The sequence below is a fragment of the Paramisgurnus dabryanus genome, chromosome 4, assembly GCF_030506205.2.
Source record: "Paramisgurnus dabryanus chromosome 4, PD_genome_1.1, whole genome shotgun sequence".
Lineage (NCBI taxonomy): Eukaryota > Metazoa > Chordata > Actinopteri > Cypriniformes > Cobitidae > Paramisgurnus > Paramisgurnus dabryanus.
Window position 1 is genome coordinate 21,262,252 of NC_133340.1, and position 23,651 is coordinate 21,285,902.

The 23,651-nt window shown below is 41.8% G+C and overlaps 1 protein-coding gene across 1 annotated transcript in view; it reads right to left on the bottom strand.

Annotated features, from left to right (window-relative positions):
- Nucleotides 1-269: 269 nt before the first annotated feature.
- The window catches only part of LOC135752467 (adhesion G protein-coupled receptor E3-like), a 35,163-nt gene continuing 11,781 nt past the window's right edge, over nucleotides 270-23,651 (bottom strand). Inside the window, exons 8-15 of the mRNA XM_073814292.1 lie at nucleotides 23,318-23,493; nucleotides 12,908-13,066; nucleotides 12,540-12,749; nucleotides 10,351-10,583; nucleotides 2,270-2,336; nucleotides 2,095-2,186; nucleotides 1,651-1,813; nucleotides 270-1,500 (exon numbers count right to left, since the gene is read on the bottom strand). Of these exons, the coding sequence (XP_073670393.1) occupies nucleotides 1,435-1,500; nucleotides 1,651-1,813; nucleotides 2,095-2,186; nucleotides 2,270-2,336; nucleotides 10,351-10,583; nucleotides 12,540-12,749; nucleotides 12,908-13,066; nucleotides 23,318-23,493 (1,166 nt within the window). The 3' untranslated portion in view covers nucleotides 270-1,434. The remainder of the gene's footprint in view (nucleotides 1,501-1,650; nucleotides 1,814-2,094; nucleotides 2,187-2,269; nucleotides 2,337-10,350; nucleotides 10,584-12,539; nucleotides 12,750-12,907; nucleotides 13,067-23,317; nucleotides 23,494-23,651) is intronic.

The window sequence follows — 23,651 nt, forward strand, 5'->3', positions numbered from 1 at the left end:
GAAGGGCAAAATTAGCTATGAAGATGAAAACACTTCTTGTGCCAGGCTGTAAAATATTTATTTCTGCTGTAAAATTGGATATTTTGACAGTGCTGCACAGAACAGAAACCAAAGACTGCAGGAACTGGAATAATTGCTTTCTTTGTTTGGATCATTGACAATATATATATATATATATAACAAAAACATATTTGTCACAAATTTTGTATACAAAGTGTTGTGTTTTTTCATCTTCTACTATGTGTGTAAATATGACACATACAACAAAGTGATTTCTCACTCTATTTATTAAGAATTAATTAACAATAAAAATAAATCATTATTGTATTTTATTTTATTAGGACCAAAGTTATTTAAAAACAGAGATGCGACACAACACAGTCATGTGGTTCATGCACTCAATAATACCAATCAGAGCTGTGCTATCAATGCAGGATGTTTCCTGAACTACAATGTTACTCGCTGCTTAATAAACAAAGTTCGATGCAGCATTGCTGGGGAAACGATCTCAACGTTATATTATTATGCAGGGCGGGCCCTAGCTTTTTAGGGGCCCTAAGCAGATTTCAAAATGAGGCCCCCCATCATCTAATGTACACAAAATACTAACATTGCACAGATTATATCACAAAGACAATCTGACAATATCAGATTAACAACAACACAATATAATTACATTTTGCATGCTACATCAATGTATTTAGAAAACATACAATACTTCAAATACTTCAAAAGTGCACACACACACACACACACACATGGTTCATGAGGATTCTCCACAGACGTAAAGCTTTTAACTGTGCAAATTATATTCTGTCCCCTTCCACACTAACCCCTAACCTTGACAAAACACATCAGGTATTTTATAAATTTTATAAAAATAAAACACCATTTAGTATGTTTAATAAGCAATTGGTCATTGTACAGAACCACAGTTACAAGTATTTTCAACAATGTTTTACATATCTTGTTAATTCAACACCCTTCTCTTGCTCCTTTCTTTCCTCATCCTCTTTCATATCTGCGCCAGACTGGTTTCATTATTAAGCTTTGCACAGTTTATGCTAATGCGTGATTGACAGACGCAAATAAGTGGTACATAGCTAGTACATTTTATTTTCATGCACAGCAAAGGGGGCTTATGCAACGGCTTATGTTGCTTATTGGTAGGGCCAAATGAGCTTTCGAAATACTGTAGCGATCGATCTGCTCAGTGTCACATTAAGTGAAACACACCTGAGGTTACTAGCAGTTTTAAATATTGTTCCCTTTACACGAGTAAATATTGTATTTACATGAAGACTGTATTTCTGCATTATTGTATAAAGTATGGAATGTTTATCAATAACATGTACAGAAAATAAGACTATGACTACATAAACTTTTATCTGTAGTTCTATTTAACTGTAATCATTTTTTGGGGATAGGGGCATTTTATAAGGTATTTGGTTCGAGTCCGGGAAAGACAGCTCTCATCCACTTCACATACTGCTGTCTGACCTAAACAAGAGATGAGATGAGAGAAGCCATTACAGGAAAAAATTGACAAAGGATTGGTTAGATTGATTTAATTGTTCACAGTCAAAAGAGAGAGACAAATAGCCGGACCTCTTTATGGATATGGTACACAATGAGTATGGGAAAATTTACCTCATTATTGAGAACACAGAAGACCAGGAAGATGAAGGTTCCTTGCTGTGAGTTCAGGATCAGGAAGAGAATCTCCATCATCTTACTGTGTATACTGAAGAGACCCAGAATCCAGGGACAACCAAAAATCACAAACTGAGCTAGAGTTTTAAAAACCGTAATCCTGGAGAGAGAGAGAGAGAGAGAGAGAGAGAGAGAGAGAGAGAGAGAGAGAGAGAGAGAGAGAGAGAGCGAGAGAGAGAGAGAGAGAGAGAGAGAGAGAGAGATCTTATGTTTATCGTGAGCCTTTGAATGTAAAGTGAGCATCAAGAATCGATTAAAACTACTTTTAACACTGGGATTTATTGACATCATTAAGTGTGAAAGTAAATCAAGCACTTGTGAAAAAATATAAACAACTGATTTCTAATGACATGACCACTTTAAAATCAGGGTGTTTGTTACTTGGTTTGTCTCATGTGTGAAACATCAAGGTTGAGGTTTTTGAGAGTTATGTTCAGACTGATAAAGATACTGATGAAGATAATCGTGTTTATCTGCAGAAACAAAACACAGTAAAGAAACAATCACTTTCTTTTCCAGTGGTTTAAACTTCAACTGGTCTGAAACTAAAACTTACTGCAAGAATGAAGCAAACCGGTCCCAGAAAACTCCAGACGAAGCCTTTCTCCTGTTTAATCCAACATCTGCTTACAGAAAAAAAAACACTTAAACAGCACCTATAACATTGCTAAAACAACGTTATTTTGTTTATTTGGTATAATACAATGTATTCGCGTGGTTTATGGTTCAAAAAAACATTATTTCCAACATACCATACATTATTGTTGCTCCATTAATCCCTACCTTCCTCAAACGCTTTGATTTGTTACAAAGCTCATATTCTGAAAAGCGCAGTGTCCTTTGATTGGCCAGGCATTGTGATTGTCTTTAATACCTCTGTCTTCAGCCAGAAATGTGACGTGCCTTAAACATTTTTGAACATTAGCTCATAATGCAATGCTGACAGGAGTTAATATCATATTAATACCGTATCAATACGAGCTGAATCTGTTCTAGAAAAGGCAGATCAACTTTGCCAGCACGGCTTAGGCCATGACAGATTGGTAAGGATACTAAAACAATGTCTGCATTTGTGATCATAGAAAGGACAAACAACAAGCGCTACTCTGATGGGTTTTCAGACGTAACTTCTTTAATTATGAAAACATAGACTACTCACAGGCTGTGAGTCAGCAGCCAACATTTCTAGGTGGGGCCAATGTAAGCATAATAATAATTCGTTTCATTTATATAGCACTTTTTCTGCAGACCTCAAAGTGCTTTACATCTGAATGGGGGAATCTCCTCAACCACCACCAATGTGCAGCATCCACCTGGATGATGCGACGGCAGCCATATTGCGCCAGAATGCTCACCACACACCAGCTTATTAGTGGAGAGGAGACAGAGTGATATAGCCAATTAGTATGAGGGGATGATTAGTAGGCCAATGGGCAAGTTTGGCCAGGATGCCGGGGCACACCCCTACTCTTTTTCGAAGGACATCCTGGGATTTTTAACGACCACAGAGAGTCAGGACCTCGGTTTAACGTCTCATCCAAATGACGGTGCTTTTTTGACAGTATAGTGTCCCCATCACTATACTGTTGTGTTAGTGTCTCACTAAAACCTCTACCAGCAGCAACCTGACTTTCCCAGGTGGTCTCCCATCCAAGCACTGACCAGGCTCAGCCCTGCTTAGTTTCAGTGGGCAAGCTTTCTTGGGCTACAGGGTGATATGGCTGTTGGTAAGCATCATAGGGGCTTGAAGTATTGTCCCTAAGTGGGCCACATCTGACTTAGCCTACATGAACTTTAGAAACTTTAGAAAGTTTTAAAATAATTAAATGCATGTTTCTCTATCATTTACATAAAAAGCAAAAATAAATAAATCAGACAACAAAGAAACGTTTTTAAAGCATAAAAATTGAGACTTTTTATGTTGGCAGAAAACATTTTTTGGGAGCATTTTTTTTTAAAGCAGAAGGTCGCTTAGGTTACTCACGTAACCCCGGTTCCCTGAAATAACGGGAACGAAGCATTGCGTCAGTTAGCTGACGCTATGGGGGAAACTCCTGTTTACTCCGTGACTGAAGCCTATTGGTTAACGTCTGTACAAAGTACAGACCAATGACGTTTGAACCCGCGCGCGGGAGGAACGCGTCCTTATATAAGCGCGGTTCAATCGTCAGGAGCTCATTATATTCGACTGAAGCGCGCAGCCGAATAACACTCGCTGCGTAGACGTTTGTAGCACGGCAAGAGACGCAATGCTTCGTTCCCGTTATTTCAGGGAACCGGGGTTACGTGAGTAACCTAAGCGTTCCCTTTCAATACGGTTCACTTCGCATTGCGTCAGTTAGCTGACGCTATGGGGGAACGTAATCCCATCACGCCGTGCATACACAACGTACTGAAGTGCCTTACCGGAGAGACACTGCGTGTGGCCCTATACCCGGCATATTCACAGCTTAAAAAGCAAATGTGTAAGCACCATATAAATTGTTGACGCGCACACGGTGGGGTTTTAAACGCACCGGGGGCACATAACATAGCACAAGACGGCGAGGTACCGAGCGCGCCGCGGCTGTGCGAGATAAGTAAATTCAGAGTCACGTTGGTGAGCTCGCTGAGCGCACCGTGGTGTACACATAAAACGCATGAGCGTGCATGATTGAGCCGAGAGAACCTGCGCTCGTAGGGCAGGGACGTCTAAGCTGTACAATCTGACAACGTAGACGGCGAAGACCAGCCGGCCGCGTAGCAGATATCAAATATAGATATATATACCCCTGTAGACCAAGTTCATGAAGAAGCCAAACTCGCAGAGAGTGGGCTCTATATAGGACATAGCTCATAGAGGGGCGTGAGCCAGTGCGATGGTTTCAACGATCCATCTAAATAACCACTGTAAGCAACAGACATACGTAGTGAGTGATCTGCGAAGCTCACGAACGGCCGATCTGACTATAATATGCGGCAGAACGGTTCGTAGCGTGGGATTATACAGATACCACAATAGTGTGAACCCAGGTGCACCCTCGAGCGCATCGGGGTGCATATAGGTAGTATTATAGTGCACAGATCGGTGAGCTTTCCAAGCGCGCCGTAAATGTGTATTGACTATAAATTGCACGGGCACAGGTGAACACTTGAATACATCGTGAATGCATATAGATGAATCAGAGTGTTATAATGCACAGGCCGGCAAGATTCTCGAGCGCGCCGTCATGTGTTCTGATAATAAATTGTGCGCACACGGGTGAACTCTTCAGTGCACCGTGAATGCGTATAGATAAATCAGTGCACAGAACGCGCCGTGAATGTGTACCAATATGATTGATGAACGTAACGGTGGGCACCCAACGCACCGTGAACGTACACAGATGAACAACAATGTATGTGTCACAAATCATAACACAGCTGTGTATACAGGTGAGCTTTCCCAAGCGCATCTTATTGTATACCAGAATGTTATAGCGTGTACATGTGAGCTTCTCTGAGCGCACGGTGGACGCATATAATTAAAAACCATATCGTGCATACAGGTGAGCTAATGGGCGCACCTTTAATGCAACAAACCTCAGTAGTGCGAAGCAGGGATGTCGAAGCTGTAAACTGGCAACGTGGACGGCGGGGACCAGCCGGCCGTGTCACAATTGTCAAATGAGAAACCTCTAAGACCATGCCCATGCTCTAAGACAAGTGAGCATAATTGTCACGGGAGGTGATAACGTCAACGATCCATAAATAGCCTGTATTGACAGGTGCTCTAGTGAGTGATCTGTGACGCAGATGAACAGCTGATCGTCTGATGTACGTCAGACGTATGTGTCATCCAGGACCTTGGACAGTTCCAGAGCGCTGTGCCTCGGGCACCGTCCGCATCTGAGAAATGACAGGCTTATGAATAAAGTGAATGGCCAGCCGTAAAAGCATGGTTCGCTGTTACCGCCGCCGTCCGCATCTGAGAGATGACAGGCTTGTGAATTAAATGAATGGTCGGTCGTAAAAGCGTGGTTCGCTGTTATCACGGCCACATAGATATAGGTAGGGGAGAGAGCCGCCGTGCCTCTGTAGTGAGGAGAAAAGTGTTCCACCCACGATTCGCGGGGGGTATTGACTTTCAAATGTCACTAGACAGAATGGATCAGACTTTGCATAAGGACGCCTCGTGAAAGGGGTCCTAGCAGCTTGTGTCAATGTGTCATAAGGCACGTAATGTAGGTCGTGTCCCACGGATGCCATCTCCGCACGCCCATCGTAATGGGTTAATATTGGTAGTTTAAGCATGAGATGCGTATCACTCTGATTGAACATAGCTTATAAAGCGATGCAATGAGTTTATAAAGGAGATGACTCGTCAGCTTGTTCAGGGGGCGAGATCTCAGTCTGGTTCGGTAAATAATGAAACCACCGTAGATTGCCCGACCGCATTATCACAATAACACGGTCGAGAGTGCTGCAGTGCTAAATCATCCTCTTAATGTACCGTATTCACAGTACAAGGTGATTTATATGAGACAAACGGCGTTCCACGCGCCGAAGGCTGATTGCCGTCGTAAAGCGTGTTCAACCCACAGCAAATGCTGGGCTAGCTCGTAATGACAGCACTTCATGCAGCAGTGTGTAACTTAAGCAAGCTTCCCGGCCGTCAGCTCGGGGCGGGACCTTTGCTTAGTCAAACTGAAGTGGACTTATGAACAATGCCACGATATTCAGCTTTCTGAGGCTCGTTAGAGGGGTACGTGCGCCCGTCTTAAACGAGATGCCGCGCGCGTCTGACTGTGCGCGCGCTTTAAGCTTTGAAACTTATTGTGGCGGGTAGCAAGCTCACTTGAGGTTGATATTACCCTTAATATCTCCGAGTATTGGAGCGGAGGTGTGAGCGTCTTCGGATCCGCTAATATAAATCAGCTATATGGCCGAAAAACGTCATAAACCGCTTGGCTGTAAGCCTTTGAGTGGCCGTCCGGAGAGGGCGCGATTCAAACGCTTGGAGCCATGCAAAAGTCTGAGGCTGTCCTTCCTCTAGGAAGAGAGAATAACAGCCGTAAGACCGTGCTCGTTTGCGCCATCAGCATCGTAGCGGAGAAACTGAGGTGGGCTGCGAGCGAATTTGGCAGAAAGGTGTTAGAGACACCGTACAGTCGTGGGGTGTCAATACACATTATATGGCCAAACCGGGGTTTTTTCGGCTAGCGTCGATAGAATTATGGACAGCGGGCCGTGTGTGCGTATTACTGATTGCTTGTCAGTAAGGCGATAAAGTGTTTAGAGACACCGTACAACCGTGGGTGTCAATACACAGTATAGTAAGCACGGAAATTACTCTTTTAGAGGAATTAAATACCGTTCGCCACTATAGTGAGGTCGCATAGCCGACAGTATTACACAGTATGTTTGGATAAACAGCACACAGAAAACATTTCAGGGCAGTCCAGCCGAGGCGCGACATAACCCCTTTTTCCCAGACAGTTTCGTTCTCTGTTGATGCAGCTATGCTGCGGAGACCAGAGCTCAGCCGTTCAGGTGCACAAGCCTCAGTAGTGACGGTGACCGAACGGCTCACGGAGCAGGGTAGTATGTCTAGGTAGTTTAATGTCAGACTGAACCCATCGCAGAGAGGAAGTCTGCCGCGAGGCCCGCGGTTTTGCCGTTTATTAAAAGGGCAGAAAAACCGGGTATATATATATAAGAATGTACCAATATTCAGCGCACTGATATAGGACGGGACTGAATAAAGGGAGGTATTCGGGCCTCAGTATATTATAAACAAATTCGTTCTGCCTCTGATTCCGTCTAAACCAGAGAGAAATTACCAGGCAGACAAAAAATGAGCTATCTGAAGTGAGATCGGCTCAGGCCAGTAAAGCTCTATAATAAGTGTTTTAGCGCTCCAATAGAGGCGTGTCCGCCTTATCGAGCAGACGAATGAGATCGTGCCGCTCCAGGAGGGGAGGGGCATGAAGCTCTCTTATAATGAGTGTTCTTGGTGCTCCAATAGCGGCGAATCGGCCCTATCGAGCAGACGAATGAGATCGCGCCGCTCCAGGAGGGGAGGGGCATGAAGCTCTGTAATCGTTGAACACTGGACAGCTGCATTTAGAGGCAGCGAGCCGTAATACCGCGTGCTAGCTAAGCCGTTAAGAGACCTCACCACTGTGGGGAAAGGAGCGAGGGACTCCGCGAGCGTGGAGCACGAGTGGCTGTGCTATGACAGAGACAGGGGCAGACCGCCCGTGTTTGCTTGTCGTATGCATCTATCCAGGTCTACGGTTCCCCGCTTGTTCATCTCAACAAGAGAGGAACGGCAGAGGGGAGCAGCAACACAGACAGAACAGCCATGCGTCGTGACGGTATCACCCGATGCACTCGGGGGATTAATATATGTGCCAGAGATCTCGCCACTAAATGTGATAGGAGCGAAGGGACTCTGTAAGCATGAACGGTTGCGGTGTGACAGAACACAGGGGGGGTTAGTCCGTGTGTGCTTGTCTATGCATCCATCTAGTCTCATGGCTCGCCGTGTGTTCATCCCGGCGAGAGAGGAACAGCAGGGGGAGCACGAAACATGGATAAGACAACCAAAGCATAAGCGCGGTCCCGGCGTGGGAGGTGCCAGACCGGTAACGCGCTCGGAGGAAATTCATAGCAGAGAGGCTCACCGAGCCGCTGTGCTGGACGCTATTACAACAGCGCCTGCTCTTTTAGCTTATAGCTTTATATTAAAAATATTGATCTTACCGGGCGGCCGCAGGGGAGACCTCGTCAGGCGTGTGTCCGCTGCACAGGGCTCGAACCACGGCAAGCGAAGGCTATCTTCGGTTCTCGGCCGGAAAGCGGCAGGGGAAGACGCTAGACCTGGACTCTGCTATCTTCGGTTCTCAGCCGGAAAACGGCAGGGGAAGACGCTAGGCCTGGACTCCGCTGCAGGGCTTTTGTCAACGGCGAGGTAAGGCTTCTTCTTTTTCTTCGGAGCAGCGAGAGGTTCGCGCTGAAGGAGAAAATAATGAGCTCCTGACGATTGAACCGCGCTTATATAAGGACGCGTTCCTCCCGCGCGCGGGTTCAAACGTCATTGGTCTGTACTTTGTACAGACGTTAACCAATAGGCTTCAGTCACGGAGTAAACAGGAGTTTCCCCCATAGCGTCAGCTAACTGACGCAATGCGAAGTGAACCGTATTGAAAGGGAACTGTTCTTTCATTTGATATTTTGTATGTTCATATATTTAAAGAAAAACATTTTCTGGAAGGCATTAAACTTTAGTGAAAATCGTGAAAAACGTGGCACTGGCTAAAGAATTCATGTCATGGCATGAAAATGTTAGCATTACCACTTTGTAGGTGTGAGCAAAAATGTGTTGTTTGATGCAATTGAAATTCAATTGTGCTGTGAATTATTTTTTCTATCTCTCTTTCTCTCTGCACTAAATGGCAGTGCTGTGGTTGGATAGTGCAGTTTAAGGGCTGGTATTATTATAATAACATCTCCTTATGACATTTCATTTCAATCTCTTTCAATGACCTTATTTTTGCTTACAAATACAAAGTGGCAATGCTAAAATTTTCATGCCATGGCCCCTATAACACACAAAGTTATACTTATAGTTTAAAAAAGGTTGTGCAACATTTTGTCTGTACTGAACGCAGCCCACATCATTGTATCGTTGCATCTGCCCACTGGCGAGTTGGGACAACCGTGCCTGAAAATGGTTAAAGATAACCATGCCAAATGTGAGTGCACCCTTAGACTGTTTCAGTCAGAGGAGGAAAAGTGTGTGGAAAAGATCATAACTTAACTTACTCAATGTTGTGTATTTTTCAGCAAATACATTAAAGAGCACCTATTATCTGAATCACAATTTTACATTTCCTTTGGTGTGTAAGTGTGTATTAGTACATGTTAAAGATATGCAAAATGTACAAATCCCAAAGTAAATAATGACGCGAGTTATCGTCTCTAACTGAAATTTCTTTTCTTGGACTACAACGAACCAAAGTGTTGTAAGCAACAGTTTACTTCCTCAGCCTGTTGACATGGACACAACAGTCATTATCATAATTCCGCCTGCTTCAGACACACAGCCTGTAAGTAGTCTATGTTTTCATATTTAAAGAATTTACTACTGACTAAACCCCAATTTAAATGCAAGTTTTGAGCAGTGCAGAGTAGTGCTTTTTGATTGTCAATTCTACAATAACAAATGCAGACATGGTTTTAATGTCTAGTATTACAGATCTGCCCTGCTCAAGCCAAGTTGGTAAATTTGATCGATTAGCTTGATCATCTGCATTTTCTGGATCAGATTCAACTAATATAGGTAATAAGGCGGTAAAGACAATATTAACTCCTGTCAGTATTGCATTGGGAGCTAATCTTGCAAACATGGTAAGGAGCGTCACATTTTGGCTGACGACAGAGGTATTTAGGCCAGTTACAACGTTCTGGGTAGCTGGCCAATCGGTGGACACTGAGCTTTTCAGAATGATTTGTACAAAATCAACCCCTTTCAGGCAGGCAGGGTAAAGAGGAGAAACAATAATGTATGGTGTGTAAAAAACCTCTTTTAACATAAAATAAGGTGCAGGTTATGGCCCCTTTAAGATTTAATTTCTTGAATCCAATCAACTGACCAATCCTCTTTATACATACTTTTCACTGCCGTAGGCTTCAGGAACCAGTCCAGCAGACACGCCCACTATAACAAAATCAATCGCATAACCAATCACAATCAAGAATCCCTTGTTAAGCATCGCCCTCTGTCTGGAGCTGATCTGTGATATGTTCTTCACACAGATGAAGAGCAGCACAGCTTCAATGAACATCCACACAAAGCAGGAGAGAAAGAAGAAGTGAAGAGCTCCTGATATCACAGCACACAACTCCTAGAGAGAGTTTAAACAATAAAGGGATTTTCTGTTTTACATTAATTTCTTACTAACTACACAGCAAAATCCCCAGTGTTAAATTAACACTGCTCGGTGTTTATATAATCCACACCAAGATTGGTGTTAAAAAAACACTAAATCAGTGTTAAAGTTAATAAGATAATGAAGTGATTGAGTCATTAATGATGAACACCTGCTGGTCATTCCATGTCAAATCAACTCAATTTTGGAGCTGTTCCTGTCTTAAATATTTTATTTTGTTGACTCTTTTTCTGGAGAAAGTAATACTAAAATGTTGAAGAAAGCCAAATTATTAAATGCAATAGATGAAATCACCATATATAGTTAAATGAACACTATCATAATCTCTGTTTGAAAACTAAAATTACAACTTGCTTGCAGAGTTACATGGATGATAGGTTTAACTTCTAAAGAAATCTGGTTAATAAAGTAAGTCACCATTGGTCCGATTAGTGTTTCCTTTAGTTGGGTACTTGGGTCTTGAAGTTTAGTATTAGTTTCTTCTGCTAATTGTGGCAATGTGTTATAAAACACATCTGTTAAAGCAGAGGAAGATGAGAGAAATGTAGTGTATTACTGTTGCTATGTTAATTATTATGAAAGTGTAAGTCTAGGGATTCAATGACATCATAAAAAAAGCAATCACTGCATATAAGTGTTTAATTTATGTTCTGCAAACCCTGTGAGGCTCCCATGAAATCCAACAGCGCTATAAATGTCCACATACCCTGAAGAGTTAAATATTGTTTACCCAAATCTAATCTGTGGTGTTAGTCAGACACACTGAGACATCAACAATCAGCCTATAAAACACAATCATGGTGACAATCAACAACAAAGCTTCATGACGCAATGCATTCTGGGTCCCAAACTCAATCATACATCCCATCATGCATTGCAACATGACAAAACTTTAGCAACTTTCTTACCATTAACTGTCACCATTGTTGAGATTTGTATCCGAAATCATGAAGTCTCTCTTAAGCAAAAACAACAACAAAAACACACTAAAGCATTTCGGCAGCCTTGTTCAATACAATGTCATTTGCGTAGAGCTTTTTTATATGCCTGTTTCTTCATAATTTGTGATCAAATGTGTCAATGATTTGTAGGGTGGAATATAATATAAATAAACTGAGAAGGTCTGGAAGGTTTTCCCTCTACATGAAGCAATGAACAAGTGGTCTTACTAAAACATTGTTGCTATTGCTAAAAGAGGAGAGTTAGATCAGTGAAAGTCAAGGGACAAATGCCTAACTAAATGAAACACTAATCACAGTAATGGTGACTTCAAATGAACTCATAATAAACACAAACTTAAGATTTAATGTGATACATTTTGTGATAAATGTCTATTTGACTTGTGAGACATCATGTCAGAAAGAAGATTTGTCTACTAAATCACGTGTGTGGATGCTGGAATAGTTGAGCACTTGTATTTTGTTCTGACAGCTGTTTATCAGTCAAACTTATCCATTTAGAAAATAACTCTGCAAGTTATTTTATTTTTCAAACAGAGATGCTGATAGAGAGGCAAACGTGAAAGATTGCAGCTTTTGGAGGCATACACCTAACAGTATTCATCTATTGCTTTTAGTAATTTGTCTTTCTTTATTATTTTGAAATTTTCCCCAGAAAACGAGTCATCAAAATAAAAATTTAGAGACAGGAAAATGTCCAAAATGTAATTGATTTGAATGACCAGCAGGTGCTCACCATTAATGTCTTAATCATCACTTCATTATCTCATTAACTTTAACACTGATTCAGAGTTATATTTTTAACACCAGTCTTTTTTAACACCGATCTTGGTGTGGATTATATAAACACCAAATAGTGTTGATTTAACACTGGTAGAGTTAATTTAACACTGGGGATTTTCCTGTGTAGTTAAACTAAAGATGTTGGTATTCTGTAATCAAAAGTTCTCACCTTGTGAGGTTTTATGAGATTGATGAATTGTTGTGTGAGTAAGAACAGAAGATGAGCAGACAGCAGACTGATGCAGAGGTTGATTCGAGCTACATTGTTCACTCCAGGTTTCCATCGACAGAAAGCAAAAGTCAACAGAGCCAAACTAGTAAACACCAGACCCACGATCACAAACACCATATTCATCGACTCCATCGGCTGACTATTATCCTGAGAAAATATGTCACGATACAATGTGTTAACTCTGCTGCCGTCTAATCTGCATTTGAGTTAGCAGTGTATGAGTGCTTGTAATTCTTGATAGGGATTTAGTCTACCTTAAAGGTTTTCTTACTTATTTAAGTCACATTTGTGTCAGGTTGTCTTACCTCTGATGGTCTGGTTTGCATGATGAGAGCGAATGTTGACAGATGAACACATGAACACACAGTGAAGCTGCTGTTGATCTTTACCACAGAACAACCATCTACAATCCACTCAGTGATGTTCCAGTACACACAGGAAAGATTTCCACTGTTGTTTATCTCCTATACAGTGTAGAAAAGTACATGTGTGTCAGGCATGTGTAACCCACACAAGGTTACTGAGTGCAGTTCTCTTTATCGCCTGCGAGTGGCGCAAAGAGATCACTCTGCCTGCAAGTTGCCAGGCAACCTACCGGTAAAACAAACACTTGATGACTTTCCTCCGGTGAAGACGCTGTTAGAAAGTATCAAGATCTGGTATGAATAATATCCTCTAAAGGATAGAAATTCAAAGAAAAATCTTATACCATTTATTGAAATATTGTGTATTTATTAGGTTGAAAGCAGTGAGACAGAGAGAAAGTTAAGCTGCTGATATTGAGTTTTCAAGATACCTCCGGTAAGGATGTGTATACTAAAACGAGTGTTATGATGATTGCGCAAGCTCCATTATAGCGCAAAATATCGTTCTTTTAAAACCAATCGGAGTTGTGAACATGATTTTTGCTGTTTAACACCATATAAATACAGATTCATATTGTTTTTTGTTATATAGATGCCCATAAAAGATCGTTAATCTAATTGTTTACATTTAAATGCATGTTGATTTGATCTGTTATGCTGTACACCGTTAAAGGTGCCTTAATACTGTTTTATTGACTTAAAAAGTCACTTGATTGATTGAGTATTTGTTTTGTCTTGTTTTATAAGGGTGATTTAGTACATTTAATTGTCAATATATATGTTTATATTTATATGAGGATATTAATTGTTAAAAATAATAAATATGTTAAAATGTAACATTTAAAATGTTATTAAGATACACAAATAGATTTAAAAGTTTCAAATATCAATATCTATTTTCTGAAATGGGTTTCAGAAATCCTATGATTTATTTTTGTATTGTGAGATGGAAGTACATGATTTATTGATTAATTAATTGTTGTTTATTGGAACTGACTTATGTGGTGTGATGTGTAACTATTCATTTGCATAATGATTAGAGTATTTATATCCTTTACAATTGGTTATATTTGATTTGACATTTGAATGGAGAAAAGTTGATTAGATTTGAATAGAAATGAAGCAATTGTGATTAATGCATTCTGTACTGTATGTATAGATTGGTTTTATAGAAAGGGATAGATCTGATTCTGACCCTAGCGGTCAGTGGCGAGCCAACCGCAGAACTGAACGGACCAAGAGCCTGGTGTGGCCAGCTGTGGCATCTTTGGACCTATGATCATCATCATTTGCCTCCATTTTAAATACAGATAAGAACACGTAAACCTACCCGGGTAGTGAAGAGAACCAATACTTCAAGAAACACACACACACACACTGTGAACTTCCATGGACTCATTCTTCATTTGAGTTATTTATTTTGAGTTTACTGTGCACTGTGCACTTAGGAAGCCGGCTTAGGTAGGCAGGGAATGTAAATAATTTATTTATTTTTTATAATACATTTTATAATACATTTTTATATTTACCTATTTTGTGTTGTCTGTTTTCTGCTAACCTTTTACTCTTTTAGGCTCCGTAGTCGTATCTAGAGCTTCTGATACTAGCCCAGATCTAATTTACCAATACTTAAATTAGTTATTAATTACACTAGTGGAAAAAAAGGGGTTACAAGTGGCGAGCCAGCCAGGAGCCTAGTTATGTGTTAGCAGTGAACCAAAATTTTGTTTTTTCAAGTGTGCTATTTATACTATTTAATACTATTTATTTATAAGCTATTTGTCACGTTTATAGATAGCTCTTTACCAAACATGGAGTTTATTACGAGCTCAGGTATCAAAGTCCCCAATGCAGTAATAGTGAGTGGTTTGCTTGAGTCACCAGAAGATGAGGAGATCGTAGACTTCCTTAAGATGTACGGCTCCATGAGACTTGTCCCAGTTACTGACATTAACTCAGAGTTTTATAAAAACCTGATTATTGAGTATCAAGATGGTGCTGCTATTGAAGCCTTAGCCCCTCTTCTGCCCTACACACATGAACTTAAGCACAATCCAGATGTAAAATACTATGTTCAAGCTCTGGCAAGTGTGTACACAACTAAAATTGGCTGCAGTGTTACCAAAGCCTACCTCGATGAAATAAAGAAGTTAGCAAAACTGAGTGGAAGAGGCTTTGAAGAGGTGCTGAAAGACATGATGTCAGAAATCAGTGAGACAATAGAGACTGATGGCAGTGGTGATAATGAGTTTGGAGCCAGACAGCTCAACGCGTCTCTTGACGCATTTGAACCCTCAGACCCCCAGCTGTTTTCTGATTCTTCTCGAGAAAGGTTCATTCATAATGGTGCTGAGCCTAGCTCATCAGCTGATGTGAAGCGAAGTCTGTCCATAGCGGAGAGAGACCTGAATCCACCTGAAATTCAAAAGGTCATTGTTGAGCACATTGTGAGGAGAGATGAATTAAATACACATTCACACTTTCCAATCAAGCTTCGTTCCTTCTCAGGCAAGCTTCCCAGACCCAATAGTGAGACAGATTATGACACATGGCGTTCACATGTTGAGCTTCTCAGAAAAGACCCCACCTTGTCTAATCTTCAGAAATCACGAAAAATCTTTGAAAGTCTGCTCTCCCCTGCAGCGGATATTGTCAAGAGATTAAGCCCTGAAGCTACTCCTGAAACTTACCTTCAACTTCTGGACGCAGCCTTTGGAACCGTTGAGGACGGCGAGGAGCTTTTCGCCCAGTTTATGAATACTCTTCAGGATCCTGGTGAAAAGGCCTCTACTTACCTCTGCCGCCTTCAAGCTGCCCTGAACCTTGCTGTTAAGAGAGGAGGAGCTGCTGCTGGAGAAGCAGATAGACATATTCTGAAACAGTTTTGTCGTGGGTGTTGGGACAACCATTTGCTCTCTGACCTCAACCTCGAAGGAAAGAAAAGTCATCCACCAGCATTTTCAGAGCTCCTATTATTAATCCGCACTGAGGAAGATAGGCAGGCAGCTAAAGCCACACGTTTGAAAAAGCACCTTGGCTCACACCGACAGCGGGTTATGGCAAATTCTCAGAGTGCATGCATCTGCAGTCAACAAGCAACATTCCAGCCTGAGTCTGACCCACTGACAGAGCTTAAACAGCAGGTGGCATCTCTGCAGAGCCAACTGACCACGCTGATGTCTAAAAAAGCCAAGAAAGCCCCAAAGACCAAGGGGAACACTGAGCATCAATCAAGTGGGCCAGTTTCCAAACTTGACCCCAGAGCACCAAGCTGGAAACCTACCAGCTCAAAGACAAGCACCCAGCCGAGACCTTGGTATTGTTTCAACTGCGGCGAAGACGGTCACATTTCCTCAGCTTGCAGTAATGATCCAAACCCCAATCTTGTCAATGAGAAGAGAGATAAACTGAAAGAAAAGCGGCGCCTCTGGGAGGCTAAAGAGCACTCACCAGACAATAGGGATTTTTAGATAGAGTCTCAGTTATAGGGCAAACTGAGGCTGAAGCAGTTCACCAACGCCCTGCTAAAGATAAAAGTGATACCAAACCCAAGTTCGGTGCTACCCTGAATCAATCTAATGTTAGGAAACACCCCTTTAGAGTTCCAAAAAAACTTATAGGCACAAAAAGCACAGGTCAAGTTACCATCCAGGGCAAACAGTTCACCTGTCTCCTTGACACAGGCTCACAAGTAACCACAGTCACAAAGTCTTTCTATGATCAATACTTACATGAGCAACAGATCGAACCACTCTATAACCTTCTGGAAGTTGAAGGGGCCAATGGTCAATCTGTGCCCTACCTTGGATATGTTGCAGTCACAATCACCTTCCCAAAACAGTTCCTTGGAGCTGAATATGAAGTCCCAACGTTGGCCTTGGTTGTCCCAGACAGTGGCACTTCAGGCTACCAGATACTTGTGGGTACAAACACACTCGATGTAGTGTATGGCATGTGTAAAGGGAAAAGTTCAGCAAGTCACCACCCTGTCCCAAACGGCTACAGAACAGTGCTGAAAATACTTCAACTGAGACAAGAACAAAGTCATGACAGTAACATCGGGCTAGTGAGAATGCAAGGCAGAGACAGAAAACTAATTCCAGCTGGAGAAACAGTTGTTTTGGAGGGAGTGGCATCAGTTAAAGAGTTCCATACTGAGAGGTCTGCTATCATGGAGTACCCTTCATCCTCTTCTCTACCTGGAGGGCTGCTAGTAAAGCCATGTCTCATTGATCTACCAGGCAAACTACCAGTTGTGGTCTCAAATGAGTCTGAACATGACATTATTATCCCAGCTAAAAGTGTGATTGCTGAGCTCAGTGCAATTCAAGTCATCTTATCTCATAAGCAGAGCGTGACCAATCCAGCTAAACCAGAACCCTCCAAAGCAGCTAACCTAGCCTTTGACTTTGGCGAGTCCCCAGTCCCTCCAGAATGGAAAGACAGAATCATTAAAAAATTAAATAGCATGCCTGAAGTCTTCGCCCAGAATGATACTGACTTTGGAAGGACAGACAAAGTCAAGCATCATATCAAACTGTCCGATGAAACACCATTCAAACTCAGAGCTCGACCGATACACCCACATGATGTAGAAGCTGTTCGTCAACATCTTCAAGAGCTTCTCGACGCTGGGGTGATTCGTGAAAGTGAATCTCCATTCTCCTCTCCAATCGTTGTAGTCAGGAAGAAGAATGGCCAAGTACGTCTCTGTATTGACTACAGGAAACTGAACCTGCAGACGGTGAAAGATGCCTGTGCACTTCCGAGGATGGATGACACCTTTACAGCACTCTCTGGTTCCAAGTGGTTCAGCGTCCTCGATCTAAAATCTGGCTACTATCAAATTGAAGTCGAGGAGGCTGACAGGCCAAAGACCGCCTTTGTATGCCCGCTTGGATTCTGGGAATTTAATCGGATGCCCCAGGGGGTGACAAATTCCCCAAGTACCTTCCAGAGACTGATGGAAAAATGCATGGGAGACATGAATTTGAAGGAAGTTGTCGTTTTCCTGGATGACTTGATAGTTTTCTCGAAAACTTTAGAAGATCATGAAGCCAGACTCACTAAGGTTCTCAATCGCCTGAAGGAGTATGGGCTCAAGTTGTCCCCAGAAAAGTGTAAATTCTTCCAGTCTTCAGTCCGGTACTTGGGCCATGTGGTCTCAGAGCATGGCGTGGAGACAGACCCAGAAAAGATTTCAGCGCTAAAGACCTGGCCAGTCCCTCAGCATCTGAAAGAGTTGAAAGCCTTTCTTGGATTTTGTGGCTACTATAGAAAGTTCATTAAAGACTATTCAAGTATAATGAAACCTTTGAATGACTTAACATCTGGATACCCACCTCTAAGAAAGCACTCAAAGTCCAAGGAAAAAAGTGGCCAATACTACCATCCCAAAGAACCATTTCTGAACCGTTGGACTCCCGCCTGCCAGCAGGCATTTGAGATGATCATTGGAAAGTTGACAATGTCCCCAGTTTTGGCCTTTGCAAATCCTGCACTTCCTTACATCCTTCACACAGATGCGAGTTGCACCGGCCTCGGAGCGGCTTTATATCAGGAGCAGGAGGGACAGCTGCGTGTCATCGCCTATGCAAGCCGAGGGTTATCACGTAGTGAGTCCCGTTATCCAGCTCATAAGCTTGAGTTCTTAGCGCTGAAATGGTCTGTAACAGAGAAGTTCAGTGACTACCTCTATGGCAATCAGTTTACAGTAGTCACTGACAGCAATCCCCTTACCTACATACTCACCTCAGCCAAACTTGATGCAACCAGCTACAGGTGGTTAGCTGCTCTCTCTACTTTCTCCTTTAAACTCCAGTACAGGCCGGGAAAGCAGAATGGAGATGCTGATGCACTGTCGCGACGTCCCCATGGCAATCTGCGTGATGACCCCTCATCTCAATAAGAGTGGGACAGAATCTGTCAGTTCACACAACATCATCTATCAGATCCAGATAACATTGAAGCTGTGGATCAGGGGGTTGTTCATGCCATCTGTGAGAGACAACTGATCTATTGTGCCAATGATGAAATGGGAAAAGATGGAAACATCTCCCTCGTCGAGAGCCTTGCCATCTCTGGAGATGCTGTACCTGACAGTTTTGAGAAGGAAGATGAGCTTGGAGGCCTCCCCAGTGTCCCACACCTAGCAGAAGCAGATCTCAGAGACAAACAGAGAGCCGACCAGTGCATTAGACATGTCATCTCCCAGATTGAGCGTGACGAGAAACCACCACCCACTGTAAGAGCTTTGCTTCCAGACCTACCTCTGTTGTTGAGAGAGTTAACCAGACTTGAACTGCAGAACGGCATCCTCTATAGAACACGTCAAGAAGAAGGCCAAACACAGTACCAGCTAGTCTTACCTGAAGAACTTCGTGAGACAGTCTTAATGAGCCTGCATGACAACATGGGTCATATGGGAAAAGACCGCCTGCTGGACTTGGTCAGAGCCAGATTCTACTGGCCGAGGATGTCCTCTGACATTGAGAAGAAAATTAAGATGTGTAACAGGTGTGTGCTCAGGAAAACCTTACCTCAGAGGGCTGCACCATTAGTGAACATCAGGACAACAAGACCGCTTGAATTGGTCTGCATGGACTTCTTGTCAATAGAACCCGACAGAAGCAATACAAAAGACATTCTTGTGATTACAGATCATTTTACAAAATACGCAGTGGCTATCCCAACACCAAACCAAAAGGCCCAAACAGTTGCAAAGTGCTTATGGGACAATTTCATCATCCATTATGGCATTCCAGAGAAACTGCATAGCGACCAAGGTCCTGATTTTGAGTCACGGTTAATCAAACAACTGTGTGAAGTTGCAGGCATAAAGAAAATTCGAACAACTCCGTACCACCCAAGGGGCAACCCGGTGGAACGTTTTAACCGCACTCTGTTGGACATGCTTGGCACTCTGGAAAACCAGGATAAGTCACACTGGAAGGACTTTGTAAAGCCTTTGGTCCATGCGTATAATTGTACCAGAAATGAAGTGACTGGGTTCACATCCTATGAGTTAATGTTTGGACGCCAGCCACGCCTGCCAGTCGACCTTGCATTTGGCTTACCTGTCAAAGAAGAGCAACAAAAGTCACACTCCCAATATGTAAAACACCTCAAATCCCGCCTCGAGGAGAGCTACAAAATAGCTACAAGGAGTGCTGCCAAGGTGGCTAAAAAGAACAAAACAAGGTTTGACAAGCGTGTTGCTCCTTCAGCTCTGGAAATTGGAGACAGAGTACTTGTCAGGAATGTACGCCTTCGTGGAAAGCACAAGCTTGCAGATAAATGGGAGTCTACTGTCCATGTGGTAGTGAGGAAAGCTGGAGACCTCCCCGTTTATACAGTAAAGCCAGAGACTGGAGAAGGCCCCTGGCGCACACTGCATCGAGACCTCTTGCTCCCATGTGGGTTTCTCCATGTAACACCAGAAGAACAACCTAAACCACTTGAGCATCGCAAGACACGCCAGAACATTCACAGTAACACCAGAGAAGTTGATCAGTCCTCAGATGAAGATGAAATCACTCCTGTTACTTGGTCCCTAAAAGAACCAGTTCCAGAAGTGACCAGATATATTGTCTCACGAAATGTTCCAAGACACCGTGGTCTAAGCCATTCTAATAAAAATCTGACGACAAACCACAACAAGGTGATTGATGATGTCCCAGCTAATGAGAGTAGCCTACCTGATGTTGCTCCAGTCAACAGACTAACCCTGAATCCAAACTTACCTGGAGATGAACCTGTGGAAATAGAAGACCTACCTGAAAGTGAACCTGTGGAAAGAGAGACAAACCTATCTGACAGTGAAAACCTTGTTAAAGGCTCGGATGAGGACTTCACTAAACAACTTCCAGTCCCTTCCGACATGCCAGAATGTGATGAGACAAATGTTCCTGAAAATGAAGGAGAAAATGAGATTAAGGGGATGGAGGAACAAGTAGTAACTGATGACCTAGTCAGGAGGTCCCTGAGAAATCGTCAGCCACCTATGCGGCTGGGTTACAATGAACTAGGAAACCCCCTAGTCACAGTGGTGAAGTCATTCTTTCAAGGGCTGACCACTGTGTGGGACGATCTCATAAGTGAGAGTGATGCATCAGCTCATCCTCCTGTCCTGTCCCTCCCAATGATAACTGTTTAAAGATTGCTATGCACAGGGACGTGCATAATTTAGGAGGGGAGAGTGTAACCCACACAAGGTTACTGAGTGCAGTTCTCTTTATCGCCTGCGAGTGGCGCAAAGAGATCACTCTGCCTGCAAGTTGCCAGGCAACCTACCGGTAAAACAAACACTTGATGACTTTCCTCCGGTGAAGACACTGTTAGAAAGTATCAAGATCTGGTATGAATAATATCCTCTAAAGGATAGAAATTCAAAGAAAAATCTTATACCATTTATTGAAATATTGTGTATTTATTAGGTTGAAAGCAGTGAGACAGAGAGAAAGTTAAGCTGCTGATATTGAGTTTTCAAGATACCTCCGGTAAGGATGTGTATACCAAAACGAGTGTTATGATGATTGCGCAAGCTCCATTATAGCGCAAAATATCGTTCTTTTAAAACCAATCGGAGTTGTGAACATGATTTTTGCTGTTTAACACCATATAAATACAGATTCATATTGTTTTTTGTTATATAGATGCCCATAAAAGATCGTTAATCTAATTGTTTACATTTAAATGCATGTTGATTTGATCTGTTATGCTGTACACCGTTAAAGGTGCCTTAATACTGTTTTATTGACTTAAAAAGTCACTTGATTGATTGAGTATTTGTTTTGTCTTGTTTTATAAGGGTGATTTAGTACATTTAATTGTCAATATATATGTTTATATTTATATGAGGATATTAATTGTTAAAAATAATAAATATGTTAAAATGTAACATTTAAAATGTTATTAAGATACACAAATAGATTTAAAAGTTTCAAATATCAATATCTATTTTCTGAAATGGGTTTCAGAAATCCTATGATTTATTTTTGTATTGTGAGATGGAAGTACATGATTTATTGATTAATTAATTGTTGTTTATTGGAACTGACTTATGTGGTGTGATGTGTAACTATTCATTTGCATAATGATTAGAGTATTTATATCCTTTACAATTGGTTATATTTGATTTGACATTTGAATGGAGAAAAGTTGATTAGATTTGAATAGAAATGAAGCAATTGTGATTAATGCATTCTGTACTGTATGTATAGATTGGTTTTATAGAAAGGGATAGATCTGATTCTGACCCTAGCGGTCAGTGGCGAGCCAACCGCAGAACTGAACGGACCAAGAGCCTGGTGTGGCCAGCTGTGGCATCTTTGGACCTATGATCATCATCATTTGCCTCCATTTTAAATACAGATAAGAACACGTAAACCTACCCGGGTAGTGAAGAGAACCAATACTTCAAGAAACACACATACACACACTGAGAACTTCCATGGACTCATTCTTCATTTGAGTTATTTATTTTGAGTTTACTGTGCACTGTGCACTTAGGAAGCCGGCTTAGGTAGGCAGGGAATGTAAATAATTTATTTATTTTTTATAATACATTTTATAATACATTTTTATATTTACCTATTTTGTGTTGTCTGTTTTCTGCTAACCTTTTACTCTTTTAGGCTCCGTAGTCGTATCTAGAGCTTCTGATACTAGCCCAGATCTAATTTACCAATACTTAAATTAGTTATTAATTACACTAGTGGAAAAAAAGGGGTTACACATGACTCCAATGTTAACATAAGAGATATCACAAAATCTGTGCACAAACAACAGCAGATGAAGTTTCAGGAGGACACAGCGTCTTGTTCCCCCTCTCAGTGCAGCAGCAACTTAGTGCAAACATTTTACCCAACAACCTTGGAAACATCACATGGAACTGAAATATACATTTACACTGGACTAAATAAAACCAAACTACCTGACACATTTTTCAGTTGTGGTACAGTTGCATAATTAGTAGCTATGGTGTCTGCTGCACCGTCAATTATTTCGCTTATACCATGGTAACGACAGAAATTGCTCTGGTGGTTAATTTTTAAGACATTTGACAGGTAAGGTGTGCAATTTGTGAAAAATAATGCACGCCTGTGGAACATTTCTCAACCAAGTGTTCAACAGCCTCCTGGTATAAACAATAATAAGTGTGATAGCCAGCATGCAAACATACTAATTCACATAAACTGAACCCCAGATCATCATCTCTAACAAACATAATTACTCTGAAATATTTTTTGTGTAAAGTTATATCCAAAGCCCAGAGAAACTGGAGATGTTTGAAATTCCTCTTCATATAACATTACATTGCATGCGAATAAGTCAATGAGAGTAACTCACTTTGATGTGTTTGAGGGTGAAGTTGACTGGTTTGGTGAGGGTTGTGTTGGTGGTTTCAGGAAGAGTAGCTGAGATGACAGTGGACATCATGGTTTTAACTGTGTCATCTGATGTGTTGAAGAAGTCTGGTTTCAGTAGATTCTCCATTGTGTTGTAGCTCATGAAAGCCACAGCAGCTGATCCCGCAACAGATACAAGCACAATCCAATTTCATTGACAAAGTGAGTCACAGATACAGTAAACAGATTTTACAGAGTGAAATACGGGACAGATATGCACCCCCATCCCCCTACATAAATAAAAGTATCAACACACATACAAGAGGTGCTGAATT